A 13,206-nucleotide genomic window follows, 5' to 3' on the forward strand; every position below is an offset into this window, starting at 1 on the left:
TCATTAGCAAAACGACGCACTGGGAAAAGCGCTGAAATGGGGCTTTCTCCCAGGAGTCTATATCTACGTGCCGAGGGTTCATTTCGAGAAAGGCTGCGGATATAACATCCGGAAACCTCCACGAGCCCGTTTAAAGCATCAACAAACCACCATGCCATGGGACCTTTAAAAATGGGGTGTGACACTGATTTTACTGTAAAAACGAGTGGTACAGAAAAAGATCCTAAGTTCAATAAGTCATTACTTTTGATCTAATCATGCTAGATGCATGAAATTTTCAGGAGTTGTTCTTAGGTACTAGATGTCTTTAACTACTATAAAAGAAGATCCACAGTTACATATTTGTCAGTTTATAGCTTGCTGAAAACTATAAAAAAAAAAAATTGTGCTTTGGAGCAGTGTTGGCACTTTCCACACTGAAGCACATCAGATCTTTCAAATTTTGGTATTTATTTATGATGTTGTAGTACTACTTTGATGACTAAGTATTTTTCTAAACGAAAAAAAAAACTTGATTTATGAGGTACTAAAAAATAAAAAATAATTTCATGCCTATATTTCAAATGCATGTTGTTCATCTATTACAAGGTCTACCATAAAAGGAATTATGTCACTGGAAAGAGCATGTCTTCATTAATATACTCACAACATATGAAGTTGGTATCTTAAATCAAACGATATTTATTAAGGTATCAAATATGCCATGTTTTGCTACAGACGGAAATGCCATTTCAGGGCATATGATATATGCTCCAAGCAATACATAAAATCTGGAAATTGACAAATTCCTATAGATTTTTAATATTAAGTTATTATTAGCATCGTTCAGAAGCACATAGCTGTGTGCTTCTACTTGGTATCTAGAGGCAGTGGCTGATGTTTGAAGTTTTGCTTCTACTGACACTAGTTTGTTTAAATTGTAGAACTGGGTATGGTAAAACTTGTAGAATAAAGATAAGCTGAATATTTAGACATATAAAATACAAATTAGTTCTCGGATACAATTTTGTGATTGTATTTTAAGTACAGTGGCTCTGTATTTTACATTTCTGTTTGTGGTGAAACATGGCATATTTGATACCTTAATAAATATAATTTGTTTCAAGATACCAACTTCATATTCTGTGAATATATTAATGAAGACATGCTCTTTCCAATGGTATAATTATTTTTATGGTAGACCTTGTCCATAAAACAAGGTCTGCTTGGGGTTCGAAAATATCCATAGAAATAATGGTATGTACACTGATATACACCGGTACATCATAACATGCACAATTGCACACCATGCACACATGGACAGTAGGGACACTAGAGTCTAGACCCACTGTTTACTTGTGTTTACTGCACATAGATCTACACATGACTGAGCCTACTCATAATAAATCTGATTCATCCAGTTCTCATCACCACCAGAAAGACCACATGGGAATTATTGGGGCAAAAAATAGAAACCCATTGATTTTAGTAAATGACATTTGATCTGACATTTGGACAGTTCATTGATTCCGTTATCACCCACTTCATATTTTCTTTCAGTAATTACTCCAGTGTATGTTTTAAAGATTATATTTCTGCATTTATTGAGGTACATGTAAATATTTTCCCTATATTTTGCAGTGACCAGGTTAGAAAAAAAATCCACAAACCAATCTGTTTTTCCAATTTTCTCTGGCTGGTGGTGCGCTATCGGCACTGAGTGGGACTGTCGTGAACTGACATCTATTTCTTGTCTTGGGGGCTCGAAAAATAACCATTTGCTCTGGAACATCCTTGATAATCATCTTCCCCTTCATCTGACTTATAAGAATCCCAGTTACTGTCAGAATTCTCTCCAAAACGTGATTCCATATCGAGACTGGTCTAACCATAGCCTGGGAAATCCCATGCTGCTTTGCACAATCGTTCCAATCTGAAAAGACAGCATGGAAACTATGGTCTAAAGGCTCGCCTGAGTTAGGGAGCCAATCAGAGAGTGGGGAGGGGTGGAAAGACGGTGATGCGTACTACTCGACAAACGGAAGCTTGTAGTTTATTTGGGACTGTTTACGGATCACATTTAACATGGCGGTGAGCGATACGAACCAAACTTTCGATCAAGCTTTGTCTTGCACAAACGGCAGTAATCGTTCGGTGCCATTGTTTTCCTATTTTTGTTTTGCCTTCTCTTTCCTTCTCTTCTTCGTCGCTCTAACTACGTCACCGGGTACAACTGCCATGATTGGCCATGGGCTACATATACGCCAAATGATAGACATTCGCAACGTCCAATAAACAGCTGTTGACAATCGTAAACCACACCTCCCCTACGAGAAATTCAATAGGTGGATTCCAGACCATATTTCACTTGTGATATGGTCTGGTGTTAACCAGACTAGACTAACCACTGCTGCTCACCAGAACGAAATTGATACCTGGATCCTTGTTACACATGTGACGTCACGCACCCCTTTGGGATCTTCTGGTTCGGTCTTGGCTGATTCCGTGAAAATTGGCTGATCTTACTGATTTTCTATCAATTTATGGCCTTTTGGATCAACTATGGTTCGAAAGCACGTGGTCAGTCATTAACATAATGATTGTTGCTTTGTACAAGGAAAAATGTGCGGTTTAGGGACATTACATTCACTTTAAGGTTATGCTTCATGCTGAGGTAATCCACCTTCATTATTCCATCCAGTTTGTGCAATGCATCAGCTCCACTAGCAGCAAAACAGACCCAGACCATGATGCTACCACCACCATGCTTTACAGTTGGTCCAGTGTTTTTGAGATTGAATGCCTCACCTTTATTCCTCCAAACTTGCCTCTGGTCACTATGGACAAACTCCAGATGTTTTCTATGTCAATTTTGGAGCAGGGCCTTATTTCTTGGAAAGCGGCCTCTCGGTACACGGTGATGTAAAACTCGCTTGACAGTGACACTGGTGTTCCAGCAGTTTCCAGTTCATAAAAAATCCACATTCAAATGCTGAGCAAACAGTGTATTTCAGCAAAACTAAAACTTTGCTATTCTTTTTAGTATGTTAGTATTCATCCCCAAAACTGCCATCATATTTATGAAAAATGCTTTAATATTACTCGAGCTTGTCAGTTGACATGGATCTTTTGGCTTCTGCCATTCCATATCCTTCACCTTGTAAACAAATGCGCAGTCACAGCTGTCCATGAGAGGCTCAAAGCACAAGTTGACAAGTGTATTGACGTGAGTAGTATAAAAGTGATTTACACTTGGCAACTGTAGGTAGGGGGAATACAGGAGTGAAAAATGCCAATTCTCCTGAAATGGGCTTTTAAAGCATTTGATTCACCGATTCAACCAGCCTGTCTGTGTGTGTATGGTAAACACTAGTATGAATCAATTTAATCCCAGATAGAAAATATGTAGACAATACATGCATAACGGAGAAGAAAACAAAGTGTACATTACAACATAAAAGAACAATTGTGGTTTCCACAGAGATGGAGACAGCATGTGGGTCAGGGTCTACACAAATAACGTCATTTCCTGTTGCCTTGAGGCTGTGAACCCTCATATACTGTTCCAGATAAAAAAAAAAAATTCTGTTGCACAGAATGAAAAATGAAATGAAACTCATCATCTCTAGCTGCTTTATCCTGTTCTACAGGGTCGCAGGCAAGCTGGAGCCTATCCCGGCTGACTATGGGCGAAAGGCGGGGTACACCCTGGACAAGTCGCCAGGTCATCACAGGGCTGACACATAGACACAGACAACCATTCACACTCACATTCACACCTACACTCAATTTAGAGTCACCAGTTAACCTAACCTGCATGTCTTTGGACTGTGGGGGAAACCGGAGCACCCGGAGGAAACCCACGCGGACACGGGGAGAACATGCAAACTCCACACAGAAAGGCCCTCGCCGGCCACGGGGCTCAAACCCGGACCTTCTTGCTGTGAGGCGACAGCGCTAACCACTACACCACTGTGCCGCCCATAAATTATTCTAATGCTCCATTTATTCGAAAATATTTCCATACAAATTAATATTTCCAAAACAAACATTTTTGGTCTTTCGATTACGTTCATTATGTCTTATATTAAATATAGTTAGTTTTTTTTTTTTCTTTTTTATCAGACATCTAATTTATTGGGTTTGTTTACCTGACATGTTTCGACGTACAACTTCCGTCTTCCTCAGAGTGTCACCGGATGTTAATTGGTGACGCATCTTTTATCAGCTGCTGTTTCTGAAGGCGTGGCCTTCCTGTCTGGTTTGACAGGTCGGTCACGCCTTCTACTGTCTGTTTGTCCCCTGCAAGATGGCACTCCAGGTGTGGGAGAGCATGTATGCTCCCTCATCCCGGTTGATGGTCCTCGGGCTTCGCTTACGGATCTCCATGGCCTCCCTGATCGCGCACGCCTATTCGCCCGCTCAACAATAAATTACAACTGTCTGCGAAAAGCTATCTGCGAAAGCCTTGTCGCACGAGCATACAGAGGCCTTGACTGCTCCCCGGGTGCTCTGGTGTGGCTGCCCGTGTGTTCACTGCTTCAGATGGGTTAAATGCAAAGGATGAATTTCACTCTGCTTGAAGTGTGCATGTGATAAATAAAGGTTTCTTCTTTTTTAAGTTTGATCAGACACAAGGGCGGTACGGTGGTGTAGTGGTTAGCGCTGTTGCCTCACAGCAAGAAGGTCCGGGTTCGAGCCCCGTGGCCGCCGAGGGCCTTTCTGTGCGGAGTTTGCACGTTCTCCGGTTTCCCCTAGAACAGGATAAAGCGGGTAGAGAGAATGAGATGAGACGAGACACACGATGGGTGTGGTAATATGGCGGCCAGAGGGCGCGGATTAGACAATGAACTCTGCACCTCAGGGCGCAGCCATTTTGTGGGCGGTGTCAAAAGTGAGCATGACGTATTATCGCTGAAATCCTGTATATTGATTGGCTCGCTGCTCTTGACAACGGGATGTACCCGGATGTATCAAACATTGCTGGAAAAAAAAATGGCGGCGGGCAACGCTCATGGCTGTTAGAACAATAAGCGCGATAATAAGGGAAAATATTTCTTCTGTGTTCCGGAACGACTTGTGAAACAGCGGCTACACAACCTGGGAGCAGGTCAGACTTTAGAGACTCTCGCCTTTAGGGGAAATTCGGTTGTTTGTGAGGCGGTTTTGATCCCGAGTGCTTGAGGAATCTGCAGGCTGAGCAGAGGGACTCAGGCCACGCAAACACATTAACGAGGAGAAACACAAAACAGGTAGCACATTTAATTTATTTAACTATTCGGCCATACACACTCAGCGGCCACTTTAAAGGAAAATGGTTAAAATACAGATGTGAACACAGATGATGATGTAAACTAACTGAAAATAAGGAGCTCAGATGGCTAAGATATGCAGAATTCCTCCATTGTTCATGAGTTCATAAACACCGCTATTGAAAATATTTTAACCAATCAGATAAATCTCCACCCCTCTGTTTCCGGTAATGCTCTGACGTCACTTGGGCGCAGAACACGGAAGCTGGGGAGGAAGCGTGGGGACTGGAGGCCATTACTGTTGTCGTCGTCTTAAACAGATCTGGCTAAGCAGGGACATTTTTTCAAGAAGGCTGTTTGACGAGAGAGAGAGAGAACAACATGCCGAGCTGTGCAGCGGTCGGGTGCACTTGCAGGACCGGATCCGGTCAGCAGCATGGCCGCACATTCTATGGCTTTCCACTGAAAAAACCAGACCTGCTGAAGAAATGGCTGGTCAACATGAACAGGCCGGGATTCGTTCCTACGACTAATTCCCGCTTGTGTTCAGCACACTTCCTGGACACCTGTTTTAAGGAGGATTTGTACGCCAAGTATGTCGGTGTGACAGAAGGCCAGAAGAGACAGAGACGCTTGAAGGAAGATGCTGCGCCAACAGAATTTGAACATGGCAAGGTCGAGCCTCTGAAAGAACGGGCAAGTTCAGTGTCAAGGATCCGACAAAGGGAGGGTATTATTAAAGAGGTATTTTTGTTGTTTCTGTCAACCTGTTTGGATCTATTCGCATGAGGAAGACCGAATGATGGCGTGGTGGGCGGCACGGTCGCCTCACAGCAAGAAGGTTCCGGGTTCGAACCCAGCGGCCGCCGAGGGCTTTTCTGTTACCCCTTTTCCACCAAATCAGTTCCAGGGCTGGTTCACAACTCGTTCAACGTGCGAACCAGCTGAGAACCAGTTTGCTGGGGTGCGAAGGGGAGCCACGTCATTACGTCAGTTACGTCGCTGCGTTTGCATAAACCTTGGCGCGAACATCGAAGCAACAACAATAATGGATGACTGCCGCTTTACTGCATCCATGATATCTCGTCGCTTATTTAAAAATGGCGCCCTCTCGCGGTCTTGCTATTGTTGGTCTTAACAACTGCCCCACCCCCGCTGATCAGGGGTCGAAATTCGCTTTTGAATGTACTTGCCCTCAGGGCAACCAACCCCAAAAATTTACTTGCCCGCATGCATGTATCAGTTGCCCTACTTTTTTGCAGGTTGACTGGGTAAGTAATTTGCATAAAAAGCAATCTGGATGTATATTATAGAGTATGCAATAAAATATTTCAACTTGTTTTGCCATTGTTTGATTACTGATTGATAGAAATAAAGTTATAACACTCGTGTGTTTGGTGTTTATTTCATCATGATGAACAGTAAAACAACTAGGTATAACTGCTAGTGTCTTCTATTAAACATGTTAAACAGTCAGAAAACATCATGTCATCATGGTCAAGTGTAACTGATCAAATCAGAATTAAAAAGTCAGTCCAAAAAGACGCTCCGTTCGTTCTAGCCTACGTGACAGTGGCGCCTCCTGTGAATAATCATATCATCATGTAGCGCCATCTCGCAAATGGAGGCGTCAACTACCGCAACCAACCAAAGTCAAGGACAAACGAAAGAGAAGACGGGATAAAGTTTTCGTTCTGTTTCTGTTAGGAATCACAACAACTTAATTTTTCTTGGTAAAATAGACATTCAAACACAGTTGTCCGACAGACAACTAGTGATAATTTTATTGTTGCCAGAGTATGAGAATGACTTGCCCTTGTCCGTCGGTACATGCTTAATTTCGACCCCTGCTGATGTAAGCAGTTCTTTCCTCTGGCCCAGCAAAGAGCTGGTGCTACCCTGGAACCGTTTTTTCTGGCCCCAGAGCCAGTTCTTTGTCAGTGGAAACAGAAACCCCAGTTCCAAACTAAGCACTGGCCCCTGGAACTGATTTGGTGGAAAAGGGGTATCTGTGGAGTTTGCATGTTCTCCTCGTGTCTGCCTGGGTTTCCTCCAGGTGCTCCGGTTTCCCCCACAATCCAAAGACATGCAGTTAGGGGCGGCCTTGGGCTGAGGTGCCCTTGAGCAAGGTACCTGACTGCTCCCCGGGTGCTCTTGTGTGGCTGCCCACTGCTCTGTGTGCGTGTTCACTGCTTCAGATGGGTTAAATGCAGAGGATGCATTTCACTGTGCTTGAAGTATGCATGTGACAAAGGTTTCTTCTTCACATCACATGGCCTTTTTTTTTCAAGGAGCAGTTCTGATTTCTTTCCATCTATACTGGACCCTTTGTATATTCGTTCAAGACCCTGGTCAACTTGGGACTAGGTGACTCGCCATGGTCAAGACTCAAGTCGCACCTCACACCCGGGGCCAGCTCGAGCACAAGTCTGACACTTGTTTTATACCCCTACTACTAAGGAGCTGACCATTGGGGGGTGTTGGGAAGATTTTATGGAAAAAATATTCCAGCTCCAATTTCTTCGAGCAAAAAATAATTTGGCTTCGTCTGTTTTTGTACAAAATATATCAGGAAAAAAATTTCTGGATCTGAAATTATTATAATAATAATATGCAATATCTCTCCTGCTGCCCCCCTTATCCCCCTCCTCTCTCTCTCCCCCCCCCCCCCCCCCCTTCCCCATATCTTATTCTTTTTATATTTGTATATGTAAATAATTTAATTTATCTAGAAGTTTTTCTCTATTTCTTTTCTCTGTTTATCTGTAATGATACTGCTGGAATCTTAATTTCCCTGAGGGAACCCTCCCCAAGGGATCAATAAAGTTGTATGTAATCTAATGTTCAATTTATATAGCGCCTTTCTCAAAACCCAAGGTTGCTTTACAATAATAAGTAGGGGGGAAAAAAAAGTCCACCAAATAGAGGTCAGGATGCCATTCCAGTGGTGTAGCACTGTGGGTTTCTTCCGAGTGCCCCCACAGTCCAAAGACATGTGGTTCGGTTAGTATGGGACGGCCTTGAGCAAGGCACCTAACTCCCAACTGCTACCCGGGCACTGTAGCATGGCTGCCCACTGCTCTGGGTATGTGTGTGCGCTCATTGCTCATGTGTGTGTTCACTGCTGCAGATGGGTTAAATGCAGAGAGGAATTTCACAAGTGTGTGATGAATAAAGTTGTTCTTTTTCTTACACCCTTTCCCCCCCACCCCCAAATCAAAGTCAAATGGTTGTCCCTGAAAATTTGAGAGTTCTGTGCTGCAGATTTATATTCAAGATTTTCAGAGATTTAATAGTCAGTTTATTGCACAGTTACGGAGTCCAGGCCTTATTGTTTCAAATAATTATTTTTTTTTTGTAGTTGAAGACATCCAAGCCAGATTCTGACCCCAAGAAATCCAAAGAAAAACACAAGAAGGTAAGTTTATGCCTCAATATTTATCTGAATGTGGGTAAAAGTTTGTATAATTATGTATTTGATGGCGGGGCCCCATAGGCATAGTGTGCATACATAAAGAAACCCATCGAGTTGTTTTCTGATGGTTTCGGTCCTGTACGTGTCTCTACCATACCAGTGTTAGTAATTACCAGTCATACGCACCGCCTAGTGGCCAGTGTTAGTAATTACCAGTCATACGCACCGCCTAGTGGCCAGTGTTAGTAATTACCAGTCATACGCACCGCCTAGTGGCCAGTGTTAGCTGATAAAGAAATAAAACAAGAGGCTGGCTATGATATAAGAGAATTCTACAACCCAGAAACAAATGGGAGCTCTGCATTTAAGCAGTGCCTAAACATATAGCTGCTAGACAACACTTATGTATCGTCTTGTCTGTTGTTCAGCAGTATGTGAAATATGTGGAACATAGGTCTGAAGAAAAAAATTGGAATGGGTTGATTAAATTGTGATGCTTATCTCTAAATTATTAAATCTGCATAACTCATAAGTGTTTCCTTTTTTTTTATTATTGTTTATTGACCTCTAAAATTGCTCTTATCTGGTTTCAATACATCATTTGTTGTAAGAATTATGCAGTTTTGAAGTCTTGGAAAGGAATTTAATACAAATTGAATGTGTTAATATGATTCCACATAATCCGTGGACAATATGTTCATGTTGATAGCGTTCTACTGGCGCACCACTTTCTAGGAAAAGAAAGATTGTTGAAGTGCATGACAAGCCGTGTGATCCAAAAATTGTTCCCTCAATGTCACCAAAACAAGCTTGATAGAGTTCTAGGCCAGCAGAATCCGCAGTGAATTCGTACCCGCTGCCTTCTGAGTCTCTTTCTGCCATCTTGTCTGCAGAAGTTGATTACCGCTTAATGCTTTGCCCCTTCAGTACTGAAGAGTGACACTCAGCCTTGCAGGCAAGTGACGTCACACATCGCCCTTCCAACAGGCTACATGGCAGCCTACTGGTGGCATTAGAGCAGCGATACAAAAACGCTCACAACTTTCTCATAAATGGTCAAACATTCCTGAAACTTTTCTTACAGGCTCTTAATATTATAAGCTACCTATAAACTATCCCTGTGCTATTCTTGAGGTCTCAAGGCATTTATAAACAAAAGTGAGGCTATGGTTCTGCGTATATGCTTTAACTTTGATTGGGGGGGGTGTTAGGAAGATTTTATGGAATAAATTTTCCGACTCCAGTTTCTTTGAGGGGGGAAAATTTGGCTTCCTCTGTGGCTGTACAAAATGTATCGGAAAATCAAAAGAAATTTCTGGATCTGAAATTGTGCGAAAAAAAAAATCTTGTCTACACCAAATCTTCTTAACTCCCCAACCATCAAAGTCAAATGGTTGGCCCCTCAAAATTGAGAGTTCTGTGCTGCAGGAAAGTTGATGCAAAGAGATTTATATTCAAGATTGGTTTCAGAATTTTAATAATTAGTTTATTGCACAGTTACTTCTTCCAAGCCTTATTGTTTCAAATAAATCTTTTTTTTTTTTCGTAGTTGATAACATCCAGGCCAGATTCTGACCTCAGGAAACCCAAAGAAAAACACAAGCAGGTAAGTTTATGCCTCAATACTTGTATGAATGTGGGTAAAAGTTTGTATAATGATGGCTGCTAGACAAGACTCATGTATCTTCTTGTCTGTTGGTCAGCAGCATGTGAAATATGTGGAACATATAATGTCTGCTCTGCAGCCAGACAGGTCGGGGGGGGGGGGAATGGAATAGGTTGACTAAATTCTGACGCTTTATCTTTAAATGATTAGATCTGCCTAACTGATAATAAAATTATTCCCTATTTTTTTATTATTATTTGTTGATCTGTGATAAATTGCACTTGTCTGGTTTCAATGCATTGTTTGCTGAAAGAATTATGCAGTTTTGAAGTCTTGGAAAGGAATTTAATACAAATTGAATATATGTTAACATGATTCCACATAATCCGTAGACAATAAATTCATGTTTATAGCGTTCTACTAGCGCACCACTTTCTGGGAAAAGAAAGCCATGTGATCCAAAAATTGTTCCCTCAATGTCACCAAAACAAGCTTGATAGAGTTCTAGGCCAGCAGAATCCACAGTGAATTCGTACCCGCTGCCTTCCGAGTCGCTTTCTGTCATCTTGTCTGCAGAAGTTGATTACCGCTTAATGCTTTGCCCCTTCAGTACTGAAGAGCGACACTCAGCCTTGCAGGCAAGTGACGTCACGCCTCGCCCTTCCAACAGGCTACATGGCAGCCTACTGGTGGCATTAGAGCAGCGATACAAAAACGCTCACAACTTTCTCATAAATGGTCAAACATTCCTGAAACTTTTCTTACAGGCTTTTAATATTACAAGCTACCAACCCATGCATGTATTTACATTACACTTCCATTCCTTTAATAGGAACTCTTTAATTCTAAGATAATTGTTCTTGGCTGCAGGACTGGAACCCAGGTGTAGTCTTCTGTTCTGCTGTTGCATGCTGAGATGCTTTTCTGCTCACTATGGTCGTAAAGAGTGATAATTTGAGTTGCTATGTCCTTCCTTTCTGCAAGCTCGAATCATTTTCAGTCCATGTTCACATCCTTTGTGTACACTGTTACAAGTTTTAGTTGAAATACATTTCGACAAACGTTTGCCCTGTTGTAGCAGATACCTCTCGTCTCTGACCTTGATAAAGAGAATGAGTTAAAGTTAGATTTGAGAATAAAGTTGATTTAAGGGGTACCTGGAGTGAATTTTAATTACTAGCTATTTCAAAAGCTCATGTATGGTTCCGTCATGTAACGTTCGTCATAAACTCTTGTCGAGTACGGGCGAGTTTTAAAGGAATGGAAAATGTAATGTAAATACATGCATGGGTTGGTAGCTTGTAATATTGAGAGCCTGTAAGAAAAGTTTCAGGTATGTTTGACCATTTATGAGAAAGTTGTGTTTTTGTATCGCTGCTCTAATGCCACCAGTAGGCTGCCATGTTTGTTGGAAGGGCGATGCCTGACATCATTTGGGTGCAAGGCTGAGTGTCGCTCTTCAGTACTGAAGTGACTGTCACTAAGGTGACAGTGTCCGATTTTTTTCACTATACATCTGCAATAGTGTGTTAATGAGATGCAACCCTGACTTACGGACAAACCCGAGCTCTTTACCTGTAAAATGAGGCTGAAATCATGCGTTAGGCTATATCGCACTTGTACGGAAAAAGGCGGAAATATTGCCGGAAACACCCAAGCTGCTTTCTGAACGGTTTCCGTAAAGTGTGACGTCACTTACAGTATACGTAAAATGGACAATGGCGCCAGTGGCATTTCTTCACTGATTTTCTTTGAGTATTTCAGATAATGACATGAATACCGGTCATCATAATAAACAAGCATTACCATATCAATTGGTTACACACAAGTGAACAATATTTATAGAGTTGTTTCAGTTAGTCGTTACTGAGGCTTTTTGGCAACACTAAATCAAAGCAAGGCACCCAACAAACATCAAGCTGCTTAGCTGCATCAGCAATTATGTTTATGCCCAGATGAACTCAAAATAATGTATCACGCTTAATAAAAAGTTAAGGAAGCCATAAAAACTGTCTTCTTAAGGCCAATTTATGCTGACAACCCGGTCCTCGCAGATGGCGTCTGCGAAGCCCCACCCCCTTCGCAGACGCTCTGCGCGCACCTCCCAAAAATTGTGACCACCACAGACAGCCTCCCAGACAAGAGGGCTCTGATTGGTCCACTCTACATCCGCTGTACATGCACTTCCGCTTCCCTACTTTCCTGGTTTGTTTTGTTTTCACGACTGCCATTTTTAAAAACACGAGCGAAGATGGAGCAGCACGAAGAGCGGTTGATTGAGGAAGTACGTACATCTATACGACTCCAGTTCTAGTCATTATAAGGACAGCGAGGATAAACGCTCCACTAACCACACCCACCAACTACTCCTAGCGATTTCGCGCCCCCTTGCGTTGTGGCGGTGAATAACATCGCGCACGCCTATTACTCCCCGTTCAACGATAAATTACAACTGTCTGCGAAAAGCTATCTGCGAAAGCTTTGTCGCAAGAGCATGCAGAGCCCTTTACTCTTTGAACTTCTCTTTTGCGAACTACTGACCGTGTTGTCTCGTTTGTCTTGTCCGCTTTTTGGCCGAAGATTGCAGGAACGGCATCTGGATTCAGCGCTGGCTTGTACGGTGTTCCTAATGCCCGGTACATCAGAGTTGTTTGAGTGAAACAGTTTTCTTCAAAATGTTCCGAGCACACGAGCTGTGAATGTGCTGTTTTTGCACCCAAAGGATCATTCCAGTCAGCCCGTGAGAGGTCTGTCCCCGTGCAGCAAATGGCATTTATCCGTTGCCGCCTTACCTTCTTGTCCTTTGGGAATTGATGCAGGCGAGTTTTTTCACTTCTGCCATTGCTGCATCCTCCTGTAACGTTCACATAAACTCTGTATAGTAAAGCAGTGTTTGTTTACCCTCTTCCTGCGTTGCCGTGGGGGTTGGACTGTCTACCACGGTAATTACGGTA

General features: G+C 42.4%; 1 protein-coding gene across 9 annotated transcripts in view; it reads left to right on the forward strand.

Annotated features, from left to right (window-relative positions):
- Positions 1 to 13,206, forward strand: part of LOC132881935 (tigger transposable element-derived protein 1-like) — a 155,128-nt gene that overhangs the window by 62,809 nt on the left and 79,113 nt on the right. For 7 of the 9 annotated variants that reach the window (XR_009654089.1, XM_060915074.1, XM_060915058.1 and 4 more), the window contains exons 6-7: positions 8,593 to 8,649; positions 10,196 to 10,252. Coding sequence is in view for 7 of the 9 variants with exons in the window: in XM_060915074.1 (XP_060771057.1) it covers positions 8,593 to 8,649; positions 10,196 to 10,252 (114 nt within the window). In the remaining 2 variants the exon portion in view is untranslated. Of the gene's footprint in view, positions 1 to 4,956; positions 5,232 to 5,464; positions 5,976 to 8,592; positions 8,650 to 10,195; positions 10,253 to 13,206 lie in introns of those variants that run through there. The other 2 variants (XM_060915087.1, XM_060915032.1) reach the window with 2 other exon arrangements.

The sequence above is a fragment of the Neoarius graeffei genome, chromosome 1 (assembly GCF_027579695.1).
Source record: "Neoarius graeffei isolate fNeoGra1 chromosome 1, fNeoGra1.pri, whole genome shotgun sequence".
Classification (NCBI taxonomy): domain Eukaryota; kingdom Metazoa; phylum Chordata; class Actinopteri; order Siluriformes; family Ariidae; genus Neoarius; species Neoarius graeffei.